The sequence below is a fragment of the Biomphalaria glabrata genome, chromosome 10 (genome assembly GCF_947242115.1).
Source record: "Biomphalaria glabrata chromosome 10, xgBioGlab47.1, whole genome shotgun sequence".
Taxonomy (NCBI): Eukaryota; Metazoa; Mollusca; class Gastropoda; family Planorbidae; genus Biomphalaria; species Biomphalaria glabrata.
The window spans coordinates 26,940,212-26,956,686 of NC_074720.1; the positions used below are offsets into that span (position 1 = coordinate 26,940,212).

Below are 16,475 nucleotides of genomic sequence, written 5' to 3' on the forward strand. Positions count from 1 at the left end.
CTGTATAAGGACTGAGAGTACTGTGGATGTTTGTCAAAGGGAGTGTAAGGTGAAGGTCAAAGAGTATGATATGAGTACACATTGAAGTGAAGGCTTGCGTGGTTTATAAGATACTAGTCGACCGGCGGCGTAGCATACGCCGTTATTTTGCAGGACCCGCACTTTCATAGGACCCGCGCTAATTTTAGGTGTACAAATTATTAAATTAAAACATTTTATAACTTATAACAAATTTCCCGCGGCTTCTTGTCGATTTACCAGGAGATCCTGGAAATCTCCAAAATGCAAAATATACGAAAAGTCCTGGAAATATCCGGAAATTATTAAAATCTTTAGAAAACTCATATATATCTCCTGAAATATAAAGACAAAAATTGTCATTTTGGGGTGTCATTCAATATGCAAAACGCCAATCCTACGCGCGATTAAAAAAACGGCATTATGCAATACCCGTAATTGTGGAATCTATTGAAAGAAGCTTCTCGCGCCTCAAACTAATGAAGAATTACTTGAGGTCAGCAATATTCGTAGATATATTGAAAGATTTAGTAATTCTTGCTATTGAGCGTGATCTATTTAGGAAATAAAATTATTATGATATAGTGTATGACTTTGCTACACGCAAGGCTCGTAAAGTAATTCTGTACGTAGTAAAAAATCAATAAAATGCAAAGACGAATTTATTTTCTAATACAAACTCTTAATTTTCACTTATTATCCGTATCCCTACCCAAACTTGGCCCGCGAAAACCGTTTCGCATAGGGCCCCACAATGGGTGATGGGGGAATACAGAGTAGATTGCTTGTTCTCCTCCCGCCCCTCTTTTTTTCGCCGCTTAAACTATTTGGGGTAGAAGTAAAAAAAAGAATGATATTTTCATGACTTCTTGGCCACAACGGTTAAGTCCGGCACTGCTATTTTGTGACGGGTGAATACTATTTGTTCTTCTCCTCCTCTTTTTTTTTCGTAGGGTAACTCTAGTTCGTCCGACTTGCAGAAATAAAAGAGGGATCTTTCCTTTACTTCTTGTCCAAACTCTTGAGCCATGAAGAGAATATATAGATAGATATGTGTCACGTTCGACGTGATTAAAGCAGGTTAAATTAGGGGTAGGCGATGGTCATCGAAACTTCGGGAAGACCTTCAATGGCATATTTTGTAAACGAATGCTCTGGTCAGTAGAAAAAAAATTCCAAAGAAAGTTCGAAGGGAGGGTCACTAATAACATCCAGAAAGTTTTTATTGCGATACTATTAAAGGAAAACGAGATATCAGGCCTTCTTTTTTTTAGTAATTAGTTATCGGTCATATGCGTATTTAAAAAAAAGATCAAGCAGGGATGTGTGCTCGCACCTACTCTGTTTGGCATATTCTTCTCCTGTCTACTGCATTATGCGTACAACGACATAAACGAAGGTGTGTTTCTCCATACAAGATCCTCTGGAAAACTATTTAATATTATAATGTATCAAGGCTGCGGGCAAAAACCAAGGTTAGGAAGTTACTCATCAGGAAACTCCCGTATGCTGATGATGCAGCTATTGTGGCTGATTCTGATATTCAGCTACAGTCCCTGGTTGACAAACTATATGCTGCTTGCCAGAAGTTCGGCTTAAACATCAGCCAAAGCAAGACTAAGATACTTGTCCCCCGCTGTGACCTACATATTTTGCCACATCCGGGGTAATCCTAACCATTGTTTTGTTACACTATGCATCCAATAAGACAATATTAATGTTTATTTTTTTAAGGTAAACATGTCTTCGTTTAATGTTGAGGTAGCACCGTAACTGTTTTACATTGTATTATCAGAAATGTCATTTGAGGAAAACATATTGTCGTCATAGCATGACGTGAATGAATAATAATATTAGAAAACGTCCAATAAATAAGACTGTATTAGCAAAGCTACAGACAGTTAAAGCTAACTAATAGTGAATTCAATAATTTCTCATGCATGTCATATAGAGGCTTACAGGCACTAAACAAAAAGGGGGGAGGGCAATTCAAATATATTCATTCATTTGATACGCGTGGTATGTTCTCCTCATCCAAATGAACGGAGTCTTAAAGTATTACAACATTCGGTCTTTAAACTGGTACAAGTAAACATTAGGTGTCACAGGTGAAACACAGGCTTCTTTTTGAACTGAGCGACATCTGAAATTTATTATATTGGTAAATATGTCATTGCATAAATTCGTTTGCTGTTAGATGTGAGAGAGTCATTCATATTACGAAATAGCTAAAATCATAATGCATTGGCTTTGAGGATTCAAAATGATTTGTAAACAAAGTGGGCCAATAAACGAAACTATTTTTAAATGACCTTTACATTTTCTTTATTTTACTTTCACCTTCACCTTGAGTCTGTTGGAACGTAGAGACAGTATGCAGGATTTGTAGAGCGTTTTCTTTGTCTTGCCTCTTTCAATGGCAGGCCCGTCCATTGGTACTTAACAGAAGATAGAAAAAGTCTTTTTTTTTAAAGAAATTTACAAATGTTTTCTTAGTAAAATAAAAAAAGGTCCAGATGATAAAAAAAGAAATACATTTTAAAATACATTTTAAAAAAAACACTAGCTCCATTATACAACTTAAAATAAAATTTAAAAAATTTAAAATAGAAAATAAAAATGTGTCAAGCCGGGCCGTCATCTCCATGTACTCACATCGCTAATCTATTAGGCCAGAATGACTTTGTAAAATTGTATTTGTTTTATTATCTATTGGCACTTTCATAATATAGACATCTAGATCTAGATCTGCATTTCTGATTTAGAACGTAGAATACATGTAATCTAGATTACATTTACGTAAAACTCTAAGCAAAGTTATGAGCAAAGCTTAGATATCTAACAATAAACTGAAAGCAACTTTACATTTAATAAACAACTCATCGGCACAACAATACCAATAAGACTGTGCTTTTTTTCACCGGTCCTGGACGGACGGAGTGACAGACAGACCACACTAAACTACAGCGGCTTTTCCCCTTTTGGGGGCCACTAAAAATGAAAAAAATGTTTTTAATATTTGAATTCCACCGTCGATAATCATGGTGCAATGGAAATATTTCAATATTTTTAATGTATGTTTCACACTGTGCGGAATAATATCTTTACGAAGCTTGTCATATTGCGACATAATAAAATCAACAGAATAAAAATGTAAACTTAGAAAATTGTTTGAGAAGGTTTGGTTCTACTCAGCGTTGTTTAGTTGACGTTGCTGTGACTCTTTTATTGCCTTGATAATCCATAATTGCTTTATTAAGGTTATCTCCCTTTACTCATCTCACACACACACACACACACACACACACACACACACACACACACACACACACACACACACACACACACACACACACACACACACACACACACACACACACACACACACACACACACACACACACACACACACACACACACACACACACACACACACATATATATATACATACATACATACATACATACATACATACATACATATATATATATATATATATATATATATATATATACAGATAAACTCTCTCTAATTTTCTCTATGTCTCTCTCTCTCTCTTCGTACAACCAAGTTAAATTGTTTACATACTAAGAATGTTTAATCTTTGCCACCTTTGGCTGGTACGTTGTTGACAAGTTGCTGCCGGTCTTAAGTTTTACGAGAACTAGTTGTTGAGAACAGATTTATTAAATTATTTACTATTATTATTTATTAAATTATTCACACACATCATCATCATAATCGTATTCTTCATCGTCATCATTGAACTAAAAGGAAACATTTCTGTTCTGTAAGGTAGAGGCCCAAATCCTCTCTAGTAAAATGATCAGAGACTCTGCTATTGTGCTCATGGTATGTACATCCCAATACAGGCCAAGAACTCCATGCTTCCAAAACACTTACCCTAACGGAACTCAAGTCTTGGACATTAGAAAAGAAATTATTCACATAAACCTGGCGCAAAGCTTTCTCACCGGGAAGGGGGGGGGGTGTGAGAAAAAGAGAGTTATCTAATTGTTGTATTTCTTGATTTGAATCTCCAGGCAGTCTGGTGCTTATAAAACTAGCCAATGTGGATATATCCCATACTTCGTTGGATGGTGGCTGTTCATTGCCTTATGACCTAGACATCGAACTGTCCAGTTTGTCAGGTCAGGAAAGTAAAGAGGGGCTACATGACCTACCAAGGAGGATCCGCCTGGTCCAAAATGATGCAAGACACACGGTCAGACAGGTGCATGTCATACAGCAAGGCTCTTCAGGAAGATTCTATCTCGAGACAGTGCCAGTGGAGACTTTACAGGTAAGATACAATCACACTGGACACAGGTGTGGTCTAGAACTCTCACGTGAGAGATATGGACCATACATTCTCAATACTCTACATAATCTTAGGTTTTAGCTATATGCAACAATTATCACAATGTCAGGATTATTGTGTATGTCTATTTTTAATTTAATATGGCTGACTAAACGAGTCTACCCAAAGCTCCCGAAAAAGTCTACACTTGTGGATATTTGCTATTTAACTCAAAGTTAAAATGTTCCTTCAGCATCAGCATAATGTAAAGTCCTACGTAACAATTTATAAACTTTTTAAAAATAAATAAGTCATAATATCTTCTGTCTCAGAATGAAAATGTCCAGCGTTACTATAACCACCATCATGGTATGATACTGACAGTTGGATGCAGTTGGAATGGTGACAATGGTTTCAAGTATACATTGGTAAATAACAAAATCACATAAATACAATATGTTAAATTTACAACTAGTAGCCTATATTCACAACTTTACAACTAGTAGCCTATATTCACAACTTTACAAGTAGCCTATATTCACAACTTTACAACTAGTAGCCTATATTCACAACTTTACTATTAGCTTATATTCACAACTTTACAAGTAGCCTATATTCACAACTTTACTAGTAGCTTATATTCACAACTTTACAACTGGTAGCCTACATTCACAACTTTACAACTGGTAGCCTATATTCACAACTTTACTAGTAGCTTATATTCACAACTTTACAAGTAGCCTATATTCACAACTTTACAAGTAGCTATATTCACAACTTTACAACTAGCAGCCTATATTCACAACTTTACAAGTAGCCTATATTCACAACTTTACAAGTAGCAGCCTATATTCACAACTTTACAAGTAGCCTATATTCACAACTTTACAAGTAGCCTATATTCACAACTTTACAAGTAGCCTATATTCACAACTTTACAACTGGTAGCCTATATTCACAACTTTACAAGTAGCCTATATTCACAACTTTACAACTGGTAGCCTATATTCACAACTTTACAAGTAGCCTATATTCACAACTTTACAACTGGTAGCCTTATATTGACAACTTTACAAGTAGCCTATATTCACAACTTTACAAGTAGCCTATATTCACAACTTTACAACTGGTAGCCTATATTCACAACTTTACAAGTAGCCTATATTCACAACTTTACAAGTAGCCTATATTCACAACTTTACAAGTAGCCTATATTCACAACTTTACAACTAGTAGCCTATATTCACAACTTTACTAGTAGCTTATATTCACAACTTTACAAGTAGCCTATATTCACAACTTTACTAGTAGCTTATATTCACAACTTTACAAGTAGCCTATATTCACAACTTTACTAGTAGCTTATATTCACAACTTTACAAGTAGCCTATATTCACAACTTTACAAGTAACCTATATTCACAACTTTACAAGTAGTAGCCTATATTTTACAAATCACTAGATCTGCATCTATTGCAAATAAGTTTCCCACTAAGCCTATGGTCAGCACTAAACAAATACAACGTTTGATATCTATACCAACAGGGGAGACTATACTCAAAAGCTGATAAATAAATAGACACACCTTCTAAATGTAGCTTATCTATATTTTCTTCAATAGAAATGTACTAGCCGGATATGACCCGGGGCCTGCGGGACTTAGTTTGGGTATTACTGAGAATGTTCCCTTAATATTTTGTTTAATATTTTTCCACGAAAATGAAAGTGGAGTATGGAATGGGTTAATCAGTTTCGTCGACATATTCATATATAATATAAAATACTGTGAATATTGGGTTTACCCAATTAGTTTGCAAGTTTCATTCTTTAATAGAGATTAATTTTTTTTTTAATTTAAAAGGGCCTTGTGGGAGAGACATTAAACATACACTACGGTCTCCGCCATGATCTAAGGAACATTTATGCCAAGTTGTATCAATATTGATCTAACGGTTTTGATTTCTATGCGGGGCATACATACATACATATATACAAACATACAAACATACATACATACATACATACATACATACATACATACATACATACATACATACATACATAGGCCTGCATGCTGCATACATTCTACTTTATATCTTAAATGGATGATTTAATTGAATACACAGCCTAATGATGTTTTTGAAGGGACGTCTTAAACTGACTGACTATTTGTATTTCCAGGAAGGCTCTTTCTTTGTGAAGGGAATAAAGTATCTGTTAAAACATCCATCGAGTCTTCTGTTTGAAGACCTGAGAGACACTGTGACGTCAGTACATGAGCTGGACAGAAGCCAAGAACACAACGCCGAAGACTCTGCCTGGAAACGAGGTTAGAAGCAAGTGGAAAGCTAAGCTGTTTGATGTCAAGTTGACTTCCATGATGCTTATCTGTGCTCCTTGACGTAAAGCCGACTTCCATGATGTAAAGCTCCAGTAACGCAGACAGCCTCAATGCAACTGCGCTTCTTAACATAAAGATAAACTCCTTGATGTAAACCTGAGCTTACGATGTATCTCAGAAATGACTATTCCTCATTACTGACTGCATTAGGGCCTTTATGATCTCACTACCGACTGCACTAGGGTCTCTACCGTATTACTGACTTTTTTCACTATTGACTAATTATTGACGTTGCTAAGGAGACGGCAATGAAATTGGTTTCTTTTACTTTTGTCAACAATAATAATAATAATAATTATTATTATTATTTTATGTATATTTTGTGGTAAATGTTAGAGTGATTGTCTACTTGTATTTGCTTTCAGTGATATTTTATAAGAGTTCTTGTATATTTCTTTTCTATAGATTTACCATCTACCAGTGAGGAATACACAGCTTGGTCACTGAGTGACCAAACACTGACCAGAGAGAAACGAGAAACATCAACAGTTTACCACATTGACGTTCTGCCTGTTGTGGATGTGTCTATTTATAGAAAGTAAGAAGAGGTGATAGCAGAGAAAGTGTTTGGTGGTGGTGGTGGTGGTGGTGGTGTGTACAGTGGGACATAACTAGCAGCGTACATTTGAACATCACTAGCAGCATACAGTGGAACATCGCTATCAGCATACAGTGGAACATCGCTATTAGCATACAGTGGAACATCGCTATCAGCATACAGTGGAACATCGCTATCAGCATAAAGTGGAACATCGCTATCAGCATAAAGTGGAACATCGCTATCAGCATACAGTGGAACATCGCTATCAGCATAAAGTGGAACATCGCTATCAGCATAAAGTGGAACATCGCTATCAGCATACAGTGGAACATCGCTTCGCTATCAGCATAAAGTGGAACATCGCTATCAGCATAAAGTGGAACATCGCTATCAGCATACAGTGGAACATCGCTATCAGCATACAGTGGAACATCGCTATCAGCATACAGTGGAACATCGCTATCAGCATACAGTGGAACATCACTAGCAGCATACAGTGGAACATCGCTATCAGCATAAAGTGGAACATCGCTATCAGCATAAAGTGGAACATCGCTTCGCTATCAGCATAAAGTGGAACATCGCTATCAGCATAAAGTGGAACATCGCTATCAGCATAAAGTGGAACATCGCTATCAGCATACAGTGGAACATCGCTTCGCTATCAGCATAAAGTGGAACATCGCTATCAGCATAAAGTGGAACATCGCTATCAGCATACAGTGGAACATCGCTATCAGCATACAGTGGAACATCGCTATCAGCATACAGTGGAACATCGCTATCAGCATACAGTGGAACATCACTAGCAGCATACAGTGGAACATCGCTATCAGCATACAGTGGAACATCGCTATCAGCATACAGTGGAACATCGCTATCAGCATACAGTGGAACATCGCTATCAGCATACAGTGGAACATCACTAGCAGCATACAGTGGAACATCGCTATCAGCATAAAGTGGAACATCGCTATCAGCATACAGTGGAACATCGCTATCAGCATAAAGTGGAACATCGCTATCAGCATACAGTGGAACATCGCTTCGCTATCAGCATACAGTGGAACATCGCTATCAGCATAAAGTGGAACATCGCTATCAGCATACAGTGGAACATCGCTATCAGCATAAAGTGGAACATCGCTATCAGCATACAGTGGAACATCGCTATCAGCATACAGTGGAACATCGCTATCAGCATACAGTGGAACATCGCTATCAGCATACAGTGGAACATCGCTTCGCTATCAGCATACAGTGGAACATCGCTATCAGCATAAAGTGGAACATCGCTATCAGCATAAAGTGGAACATCGCTATCAGCATACAGTGGAACATCGCTATCAGCATACAGTGGAACATCGCTATCAGCATAAAGTGGAACATCGCTATCAGCATACAGTGGAACATCGCTTCGCTATCAGCATACAGTGGAACATCGCTATCAGCATAAAGTGGAACATCGCTATCAGCATACAGTGGAACATCGCTATCAGCATAAAGTGGAACATCGCTATCAGCCACTTAGCTGTTGTCACTTGAAGGCGATTCAAGTTTGAAGAAGGAATACATGCTAAAACACAGGCGATGAACTGGAAATAAGCTGAAGCCTCAATATTTTATTAGTTTCTTACAACATAACTGTTCGGTCTAAAATGTAATTTATTGAAATTATTTACACTAGAACCACACTGACTAATTTAAATGTATTCTATCCCTAGAATTTTATGTTATAGTTGTTGCTAAAATCTACGCGAACATTCTAAAGCATTTGTAATATCTAGCTAGAATATAAGAGATTCTATCTAAGGCAAAAGACAGAGAGGAATGGAGAAAGATGGTTGACAAATCTTACAAGGCGGCTCAACGGTCCAACAGACTAAGGGATAGGGAAAAGATAAAGTTAAAAAAAGATCGTCGCTCTATTTGAGTTTCTGTAGACTTCCACGCAGGCCATAGAGCAAGCAGTCTTTGTTTCATCTTCTAGAAAGGAAAGTCTCACTATCCCAGTTACGTTGTTGTATATGTCACAGTTTTTGTAAAAAGTCAAATATTTCTTCATGTTTTAGTTTGAAGTTTGTTTGTACATTATTATGTCTATTTTCTCAGGTTCTTGATCAACAGAAATGACTCTGAGGCTATCAAAGCTATAACAAATTACATAGCCAACATACTGACTTCAGTAAGATTTATATTCAGTAGGCTATTAATTATAATGAGTTATTTTTTTTTATTGTAATAATAATGTTAAACAAGGTTACAAAAGACAGTTTGTGTGGAAACACAAACTCAAAATCGGCCCCCGAAGTGGTCCACCAAGACAGGCTTCAATATTTTCAGAAAGAACATCCGAATGAAATTATATCAGACAAATGAGAGATAAGAATGGAGAAAGAAGGTTAACAGATCTTGTGTAGTGCCCCAACTTTCCCGCAGATCTAAAGGATAGGTGAAAGTGAATGTAAAGTTAGATGTGAACCTGGCCTAACTAGTTCCCCTTTCAGACCTTGTGGTCTATAGGGCAGATGATGTAAAGTTCATCTGTTTTAGTTGCCTACGGTTAACGACCAACCGCCTTTAATTTTCCCCAACTAATGTCAGGTACCCATTAGAGCTGAGTGGACTCAGAGGCGCCCAAAGATTCTAAAGTTGAAAATCCCAGTCTTCACCAGGATTCGAACCCGGTACCCCCAAGCTTTAGGCCTATCGCTCAGCCACCGCGCCTCCCCTGGCCCTACTAAAAAAAAGAAAGAAAAAATTTCCGCTATTAAAGAATCATTAGGATAATGAAGTTAACAAGATAATTATTCGTTTTAAATTAGGTCTAACTTATAATGCATTCTAATTAGCTTTTTCTCTTTAAAAAACTGCTTGCATAACTGATTTTAAAAATTAGATTTTTCGCTTTCAGAAAAAAAAAGCCGTTGCATCAGAACTTTGAATGGTCTAAAATATTGTGATGTCGGATGTTCATTATCTTTTCTAGTTTACGATATCTAAACGGGACAGACGGACAGACATTTCACACAAAACTAATAGCGTCTTTTCCCCTTTCGGGGGCCGCTAATAATGAGTTTACAAAAAAGTATATAGATCTAATAAGTTACAATACATACGTCAGACACTTTAAATTCTTGTAATCTTGTCCACATTCAGGTCAACATGCGTCTTGAGACTTTGTCATTGGAGGGTATTCGACTGAAAGTTCATCTGTTGGAGCCACACATTTCTAAGGTAACCTATGGGATTATTCCAGTGTAATAAGGTAACAATTGGAAGTTGTATCACACACCAGCTGAAACCTAAATCGCAATTCAACCAATTTGAGAACTATTTCATCCTTCAGATATTTTGTTACATGAAGATCTTTGTGAAAACTTGGAAGATTTATAGGCGCGCTATATGTCACATAACATAGAGCATAGACACCAAATAGCTACTGAATTACTCACATTTTCCCATGTATTTTCTTTTAAAACTTGACTATATATGTGGGAAAAACACTTATAATAACAGTCACACTTTGTGTAGACCATGACTAATTGTGGCATCTATGAATATATTTGAGATGTATTAAACAAAACAAGCAAACTATTTCCCATTACTGTTCAATTAATTTTCCTTTTTCGATGTCAAACACAATTAATTAATTACAACCAAGTAATTAACTTATTGGATAATTTTTTGATTGAGTCGTGATTTTTTTAGGAACAATTATTAGGTGTGAAACGTTTCAACTTGATCCGAGAATGGGAAGTGGCAGCAATAACGTGTACAAACATTTGTACCAGACAGACAGAATGAGTTAGTAGAAGTTTTGTCAGAATCGATGAAGACGATTAGAGAATTATGTTTTCATTGCAACTCCATGTCGACAGGGTAGTCATGCACGTAGCACCAGGTGAATTCAATACATTGACTTCATTTTTAGAAGATTAGAATCTCAGAGGCGGCCCTCAACAGATACACCCAATGATTAAGAAAATTCAAGGAATGACCTTGTTTTGATAAATTAAAGTAATACCGCAACTACAGACATTATCCTAGATTTTTAATCTTATAAATACACAACTGAGTAGTCAGCGTGATCTATTACAATCTGTATTATATCTGTATTATATCTGTATTATATCTGTATTATATCTGTATTATATCTGTATTATCATCTGTATTATATCTGTATTATATCTGTATTATATCTGTATTATATCTGTATTATCATCTGTATTATATCTGTATTATATCTGTATTATATCTTTATTATATCTGTATTATCATCTGTATTATCATCTGTATTATATCTGTATTATATCTGTATTATCATCTGTATTATATCTGTATTATATCTGTATTATATCTGTATTATCATCTGTATTATATCTGTATTATATCTGTATTATATCTGTATTATATCTGTATTATCATCTGTATTATATCTGTATTATCATCTGTATTATATCTGTATTATCATCTGTATTATATCTGTATTATATCTGTATTATCATCTGTATTATATCTGTATTATATCTGTATTATATCTGTATTATGTCTGTATTATCATCTGTATTATATCTGTATTATATCTGTATTATATCTGTATTATAAATGTATTATATCTGTATTATAAATGTATTATATCTGTATTATCATCTGTATTATATCTGTATTATATCTGTATTATATCTGTATTATATCTGTATTATCATCTGTATTATATCTGTATTATATCTGTATTATATCTGTATTATATCTGTATTATATCTGTATTATATTTGTATTATATCTGTATTATATCTGTATTATATCTGTATTATATCTGTATTATATCTGTATTATATTTGTATTATATCTGTATTATATCTGTATTATATCTGTATTATAAATGTATTATATCTGTATTATATCTGTATTATAAATGTATTATAAATGTATTATATCTGTATTATATCTGTATTATATCTGTATTATCATCTGTATTGTATCTGTATTATATCTGTATTATATATGTATTATCATCTGTATTATATCTGTATTATATCTGTATTATATCTGTATTATATATGTATTATAAATGTATTATATCTGTATTATATCTGTATTATATCTGTATTATATCTGTATTATATCTGTATTATCATCTGTATTATATCTGTATTATATCTGTATTATATCTGTATTATCATCTGTATTATCATCTGTATTATATCTGTATTATATCTGTATTATATCTGTATTATATCTGTATTATAAATGTATTATATCTGTATTATATCTGTATTATATCTGTATTATCATCTGTATTATATCTGTATTATATCTGTATTATATTTGTATTATATCTGTATTATATCTGTATTATATCTGTATTATAAATGTATTATATCTGTATTATAAATGTATTATAAATGTATTATATCTGTATTATATCTGTACTACTTTCCAGTATAAGCGAATATCGATAAGGAGACTACTGGATCTGGACATGTGTGTTTTGTTTCAGATGTTTCGAAAGTGCCGAAGTTTTGAAGATAATTACATCCTAGCCCAAAACCTCCCGCAAAACAGCAGCGACAGGGTTTGAACACGGGACCATTGTAATCATTAAACGACAGTCCAGAGAGCATAACACACGTCAAGAAAGAAAATTTCAGGCGATACAAGTCTGAAAAGTGATTTTAAAGAGTCATTTGGCATAAATTTGTTTTTCACTTAAAAAACAAAACAAAACGGAACAATCTATTTTCAAGAAAGACATTTCTGAACCTTTTGTCATGAAATTAAATGTAATATATGTTAGAAAAAAACAACTTCAAACCCAATTTAAACAGACTTGGCAAATTTTTAATTTTCAGGAAATTTTTACACCCGCATGCTGGAGCCGCGTGTCGCTGCGACCCAAAAGTTATTTTAAAGAAATTTTCTAGAAATAATGTAACAAAGGACATAAAATGCGTTTTACTGCACACAGACACACAAAATGCAGGCAAGACACTATTGTTTGAATCATGGGCTTAGCCAGGTTTTTTTTTCCGGGTAGGGTTTGGGGGGGATTTTTGTTATCCCCCTTTATATATATATATATATATATATATATATATATATATATATATATATATATATATATATATATATATATATATATATATATATATATATGTGTGTGTGCTCGCGCGCGCGTAGCTATTAATCGTTATAATATTCCAACCCTTCAATCTTTTGGAAGACGTTCATTGTACCCTAGAATAAGTTATTCCTGGAGTTAGTGGAAAGATTGTAGACACCCTGCCCTTGACAGCTAGTGGGTCTGGGGGAGCACTGATAGCACCCTAAGTGGAGTTCGGGGCGGAGTCCCGCCGTCAAGCATTATTTCCGGTATTTAAAACAAAAAAAATGCATATTCAGAGGTATCTACAGTGCATTATTCTGTTTTAAAAAAGTTTAATTCAAATGCACCTTATTAATGGAGCCCAGCCACTGGTAGAAATGTGTAACTTCTCTTGACTACGCTAATGGAATTTGGTGACTAGTTTGCTTTAGATTTTATATTGAAAGGGGAAGTTTTATCAATAAAAACATCTGTTGGGGGGGGGGGGGGTTAAACTAAAAAATCTCTGAACATTTTTTTTAAACAAACTCAAAACCCCTTTAGCTACACTCGTAGAATTTTGTGACTGTACTTTGCTTTAGAATAATAATGAAGAGGGGGTTTTAAACCACAAAACTATCTATAGGAGGGTTTACACTCAAAACCATCTGGAGGGGGTTTTAAACATAGAGCCCCGGGGGGGGGGGCGGAGGTAAAGTCAACTCCTCCACCCCCGGCAACACTCATAGAATTGTGTGAGTGTAATTTGCTTTAATTTTGACTTACTTAGACTTAGGTCCTCCCGCACCGTTCGGCGCATTGGGTGGCAAGCTGTCTCCATAAAGATCTGTCCCAACCTCACTTAGTGTTCGACTCCCAGTTCAGCAAAGGATTTCCTTGTTTGAGACCCGATCTCTGTAACTGACTCCCAAAATCCGTCTCAGCCATCTCTGTTGAGCTACATTTAGTCTTTTCTCAATTTTGACAGATGACTTCCATGTCTCACATGCATATATTGCAGTTGGAATGACGATTGTGTTGAAGAAGTTGTATTTTTGTCTCGAGTCCAATGGCTTTGGCTTGTCCAAATAGACTGCAGCCTTTGTAAAATGCCCCCTGCCTTTCCTATTCGACACGCTACATCATGGTAGGCATCCCAATCATTTGTTATGATGATGCCAAGATACGTGAACTTGTCCAATTCATCAAGCCTTGACTCGCAAAGTTTTTCGGGGGCACCCTTTGCCATATAACCCACTCGCAAAATTTTAGTCTTATCCAAGTTTATGCGGAGGCCAATTTTGTGTGTCTCTCTGTCTAGGCTCTCCGTCATTTCTTGAATGCATTTATTTGTAGACCCGAGTAGTGCAACGTCATCGGGAAAGTCCAAGTCCGTCATTCGGTTTTGTTCACGCCATGGAATATCAAAGGCAGTCTGGTTCATTGCTTGGTAAGTGGCATTACCGGTTGTTTGTTGTGCTGGCCACATGATACCCTCAATAACCGTAGGTCACAGAAACAAATGACCTTTAAATAATCTGCCTTAACGATCACAATGTCTGACATGGGGAACTCAAAGCCAATAATTTTGTTGACGGCTCATTTATAATTTATAAACAATTTCACAACTATGACTCGTGTAGAAGCAAAATTTGTCTAAGTGTAATCTTGTAGACGTGATTTCACCCACTTCCCATTCACGGATCAAGTTGAAACTTTGTACAATTATTCATTGCCCCTAACAAAACATGAATCTATCGAAAAAGTGTACTAATCATTTTATTAATTAGTCATAATTAATTAATTTCGTTTTAATTGAGACAGTACAAGGTAAGTGAAGATAAACTTTGTGTAAGAATTATGTCCTTGCCTAAACATTTGATACCAATAATAGATATATATGCTAGGACAAATTTGTACAAATACTCCTTCTTCCCTAGTGCAATTAAAGCGTGGAATGGGTTGCCTGAGCCAGCCAGGAAAACCATTGACTTGGCAGAATTTAAGTCATTGGTAAACATGCATGACCTAGATGGACGCGTGAAGTAAAGACTGTATTTTATAAGATAACTATAAACACTTCTATTTTCTTATGCACTTCGCCGACTTAGTGGTCATTATATTCAAAAATGTCCAGACAAGTGCTAGAATCAAAACGCATTGAGAAAGCTAAAAGCATGAAATTGCACTAAACAAAAAACACTAAAATATTTCGAATCGCAAAAATGTATATAATTATTACTGTAGAACTATTAAAAATGAATGACATGATGGATTCAAAATAATGGATGCAATTTTCTATTAATTGTTTTTTTAAAGTATTTTTGTATATTTGGACTTTCTATTGTCTTTGTTTGATCTGACAGGGTGACAACACATCCGTCTGGAACAACAACATCTTGGAGTCTAACAACAATGAGGTCAGCATCAATGCCACAAAACTCCTGGCATCGTTCAAGGACTGGCTCAACACCAAGTCTTCAGAAATATTGAAATATGACCACGCCTTTTTACTCACGGCGTAAGTACTGCTGGGTGACAAGTTAGGAATGTGCGTTCTAGGTTCATCTTGGTTACAGCTAGGAATGCGCGTTCTAGATTCATCTCGCTTACAGCTAGGAATGCGCGTTCTAGATTCATCTCGCTTACAGCTAGGAATGCACAGTTTTAGAATCATCTTGGTTACAACTAGGAATGCATAGTTTTAGAATCATCTTGGTTACAGCTAGGAATGCACAGTTTTAGAATCATCTTGGTTACAACTAGGAATGCACAGTTTTAGAATCATCTTGGTTACAACTAGGAATGCGCAGTTCTAGAAAACTATATGTCAGGCTTAGGAGTAGATATTTCTAGGTGCAGATCTAGTATACCTTTGTCTATCCTAAGATTGAAATCTAAAAATCATTGTTCGTCCTTAGCCACAGATCTAGAAAACCTTCGGCGCAGAACTAGAAAAACATAGATCCTCCTTGGGGTAAGATCTAGAAAAACATAATTCATCCTGGGGGTCAGATCTAGAAAAACATAGTTCCCTTTGGGGTCTGATAGGCTCTGCAATAAACTTGATAAAGTGAGGCGGGCTGCTCTAAGTTCTCCTCGTTCGAGATATGAAGCTAAATCAATC

At 35.5% G+C, this 16,475-nt stretch overlaps 1 protein-coding gene across 2 annotated transcripts in view; it reads left to right on the top strand.

The window, feature by feature from the left end:
* LOC106051026 (zinc metalloproteinase-disintegrin-like VMP-III) overlaps positions 1–16,475 on the top strand; it is an 89,886-nt gene that overhangs the window by 24,424 nt on the left and 48,987 nt on the right. For both annotated transcript variants that reach the window (XM_056043479.1, XM_056043480.1), the window contains exons 2-8: positions 4,063–4,322; positions 4,652–4,747; positions 6,500–6,647; positions 7,125–7,257; positions 9,373–9,445; positions 10,420–10,497; positions 15,715–15,869. In XM_056043479.1, coding sequence (XP_055899454.1) covers positions 4,063–4,322; positions 4,652–4,747; positions 6,500–6,647; positions 7,125–7,257; positions 9,373–9,445; positions 10,420–10,497; positions 15,715–15,869 — 943 coding nt within the window. The remainder of the gene's footprint in view (positions 1–4,062; positions 4,323–4,651; positions 4,748–6,499; positions 6,648–7,124; positions 7,258–9,372; positions 9,446–10,419; positions 10,498–15,714; positions 15,870–16,475) is intronic.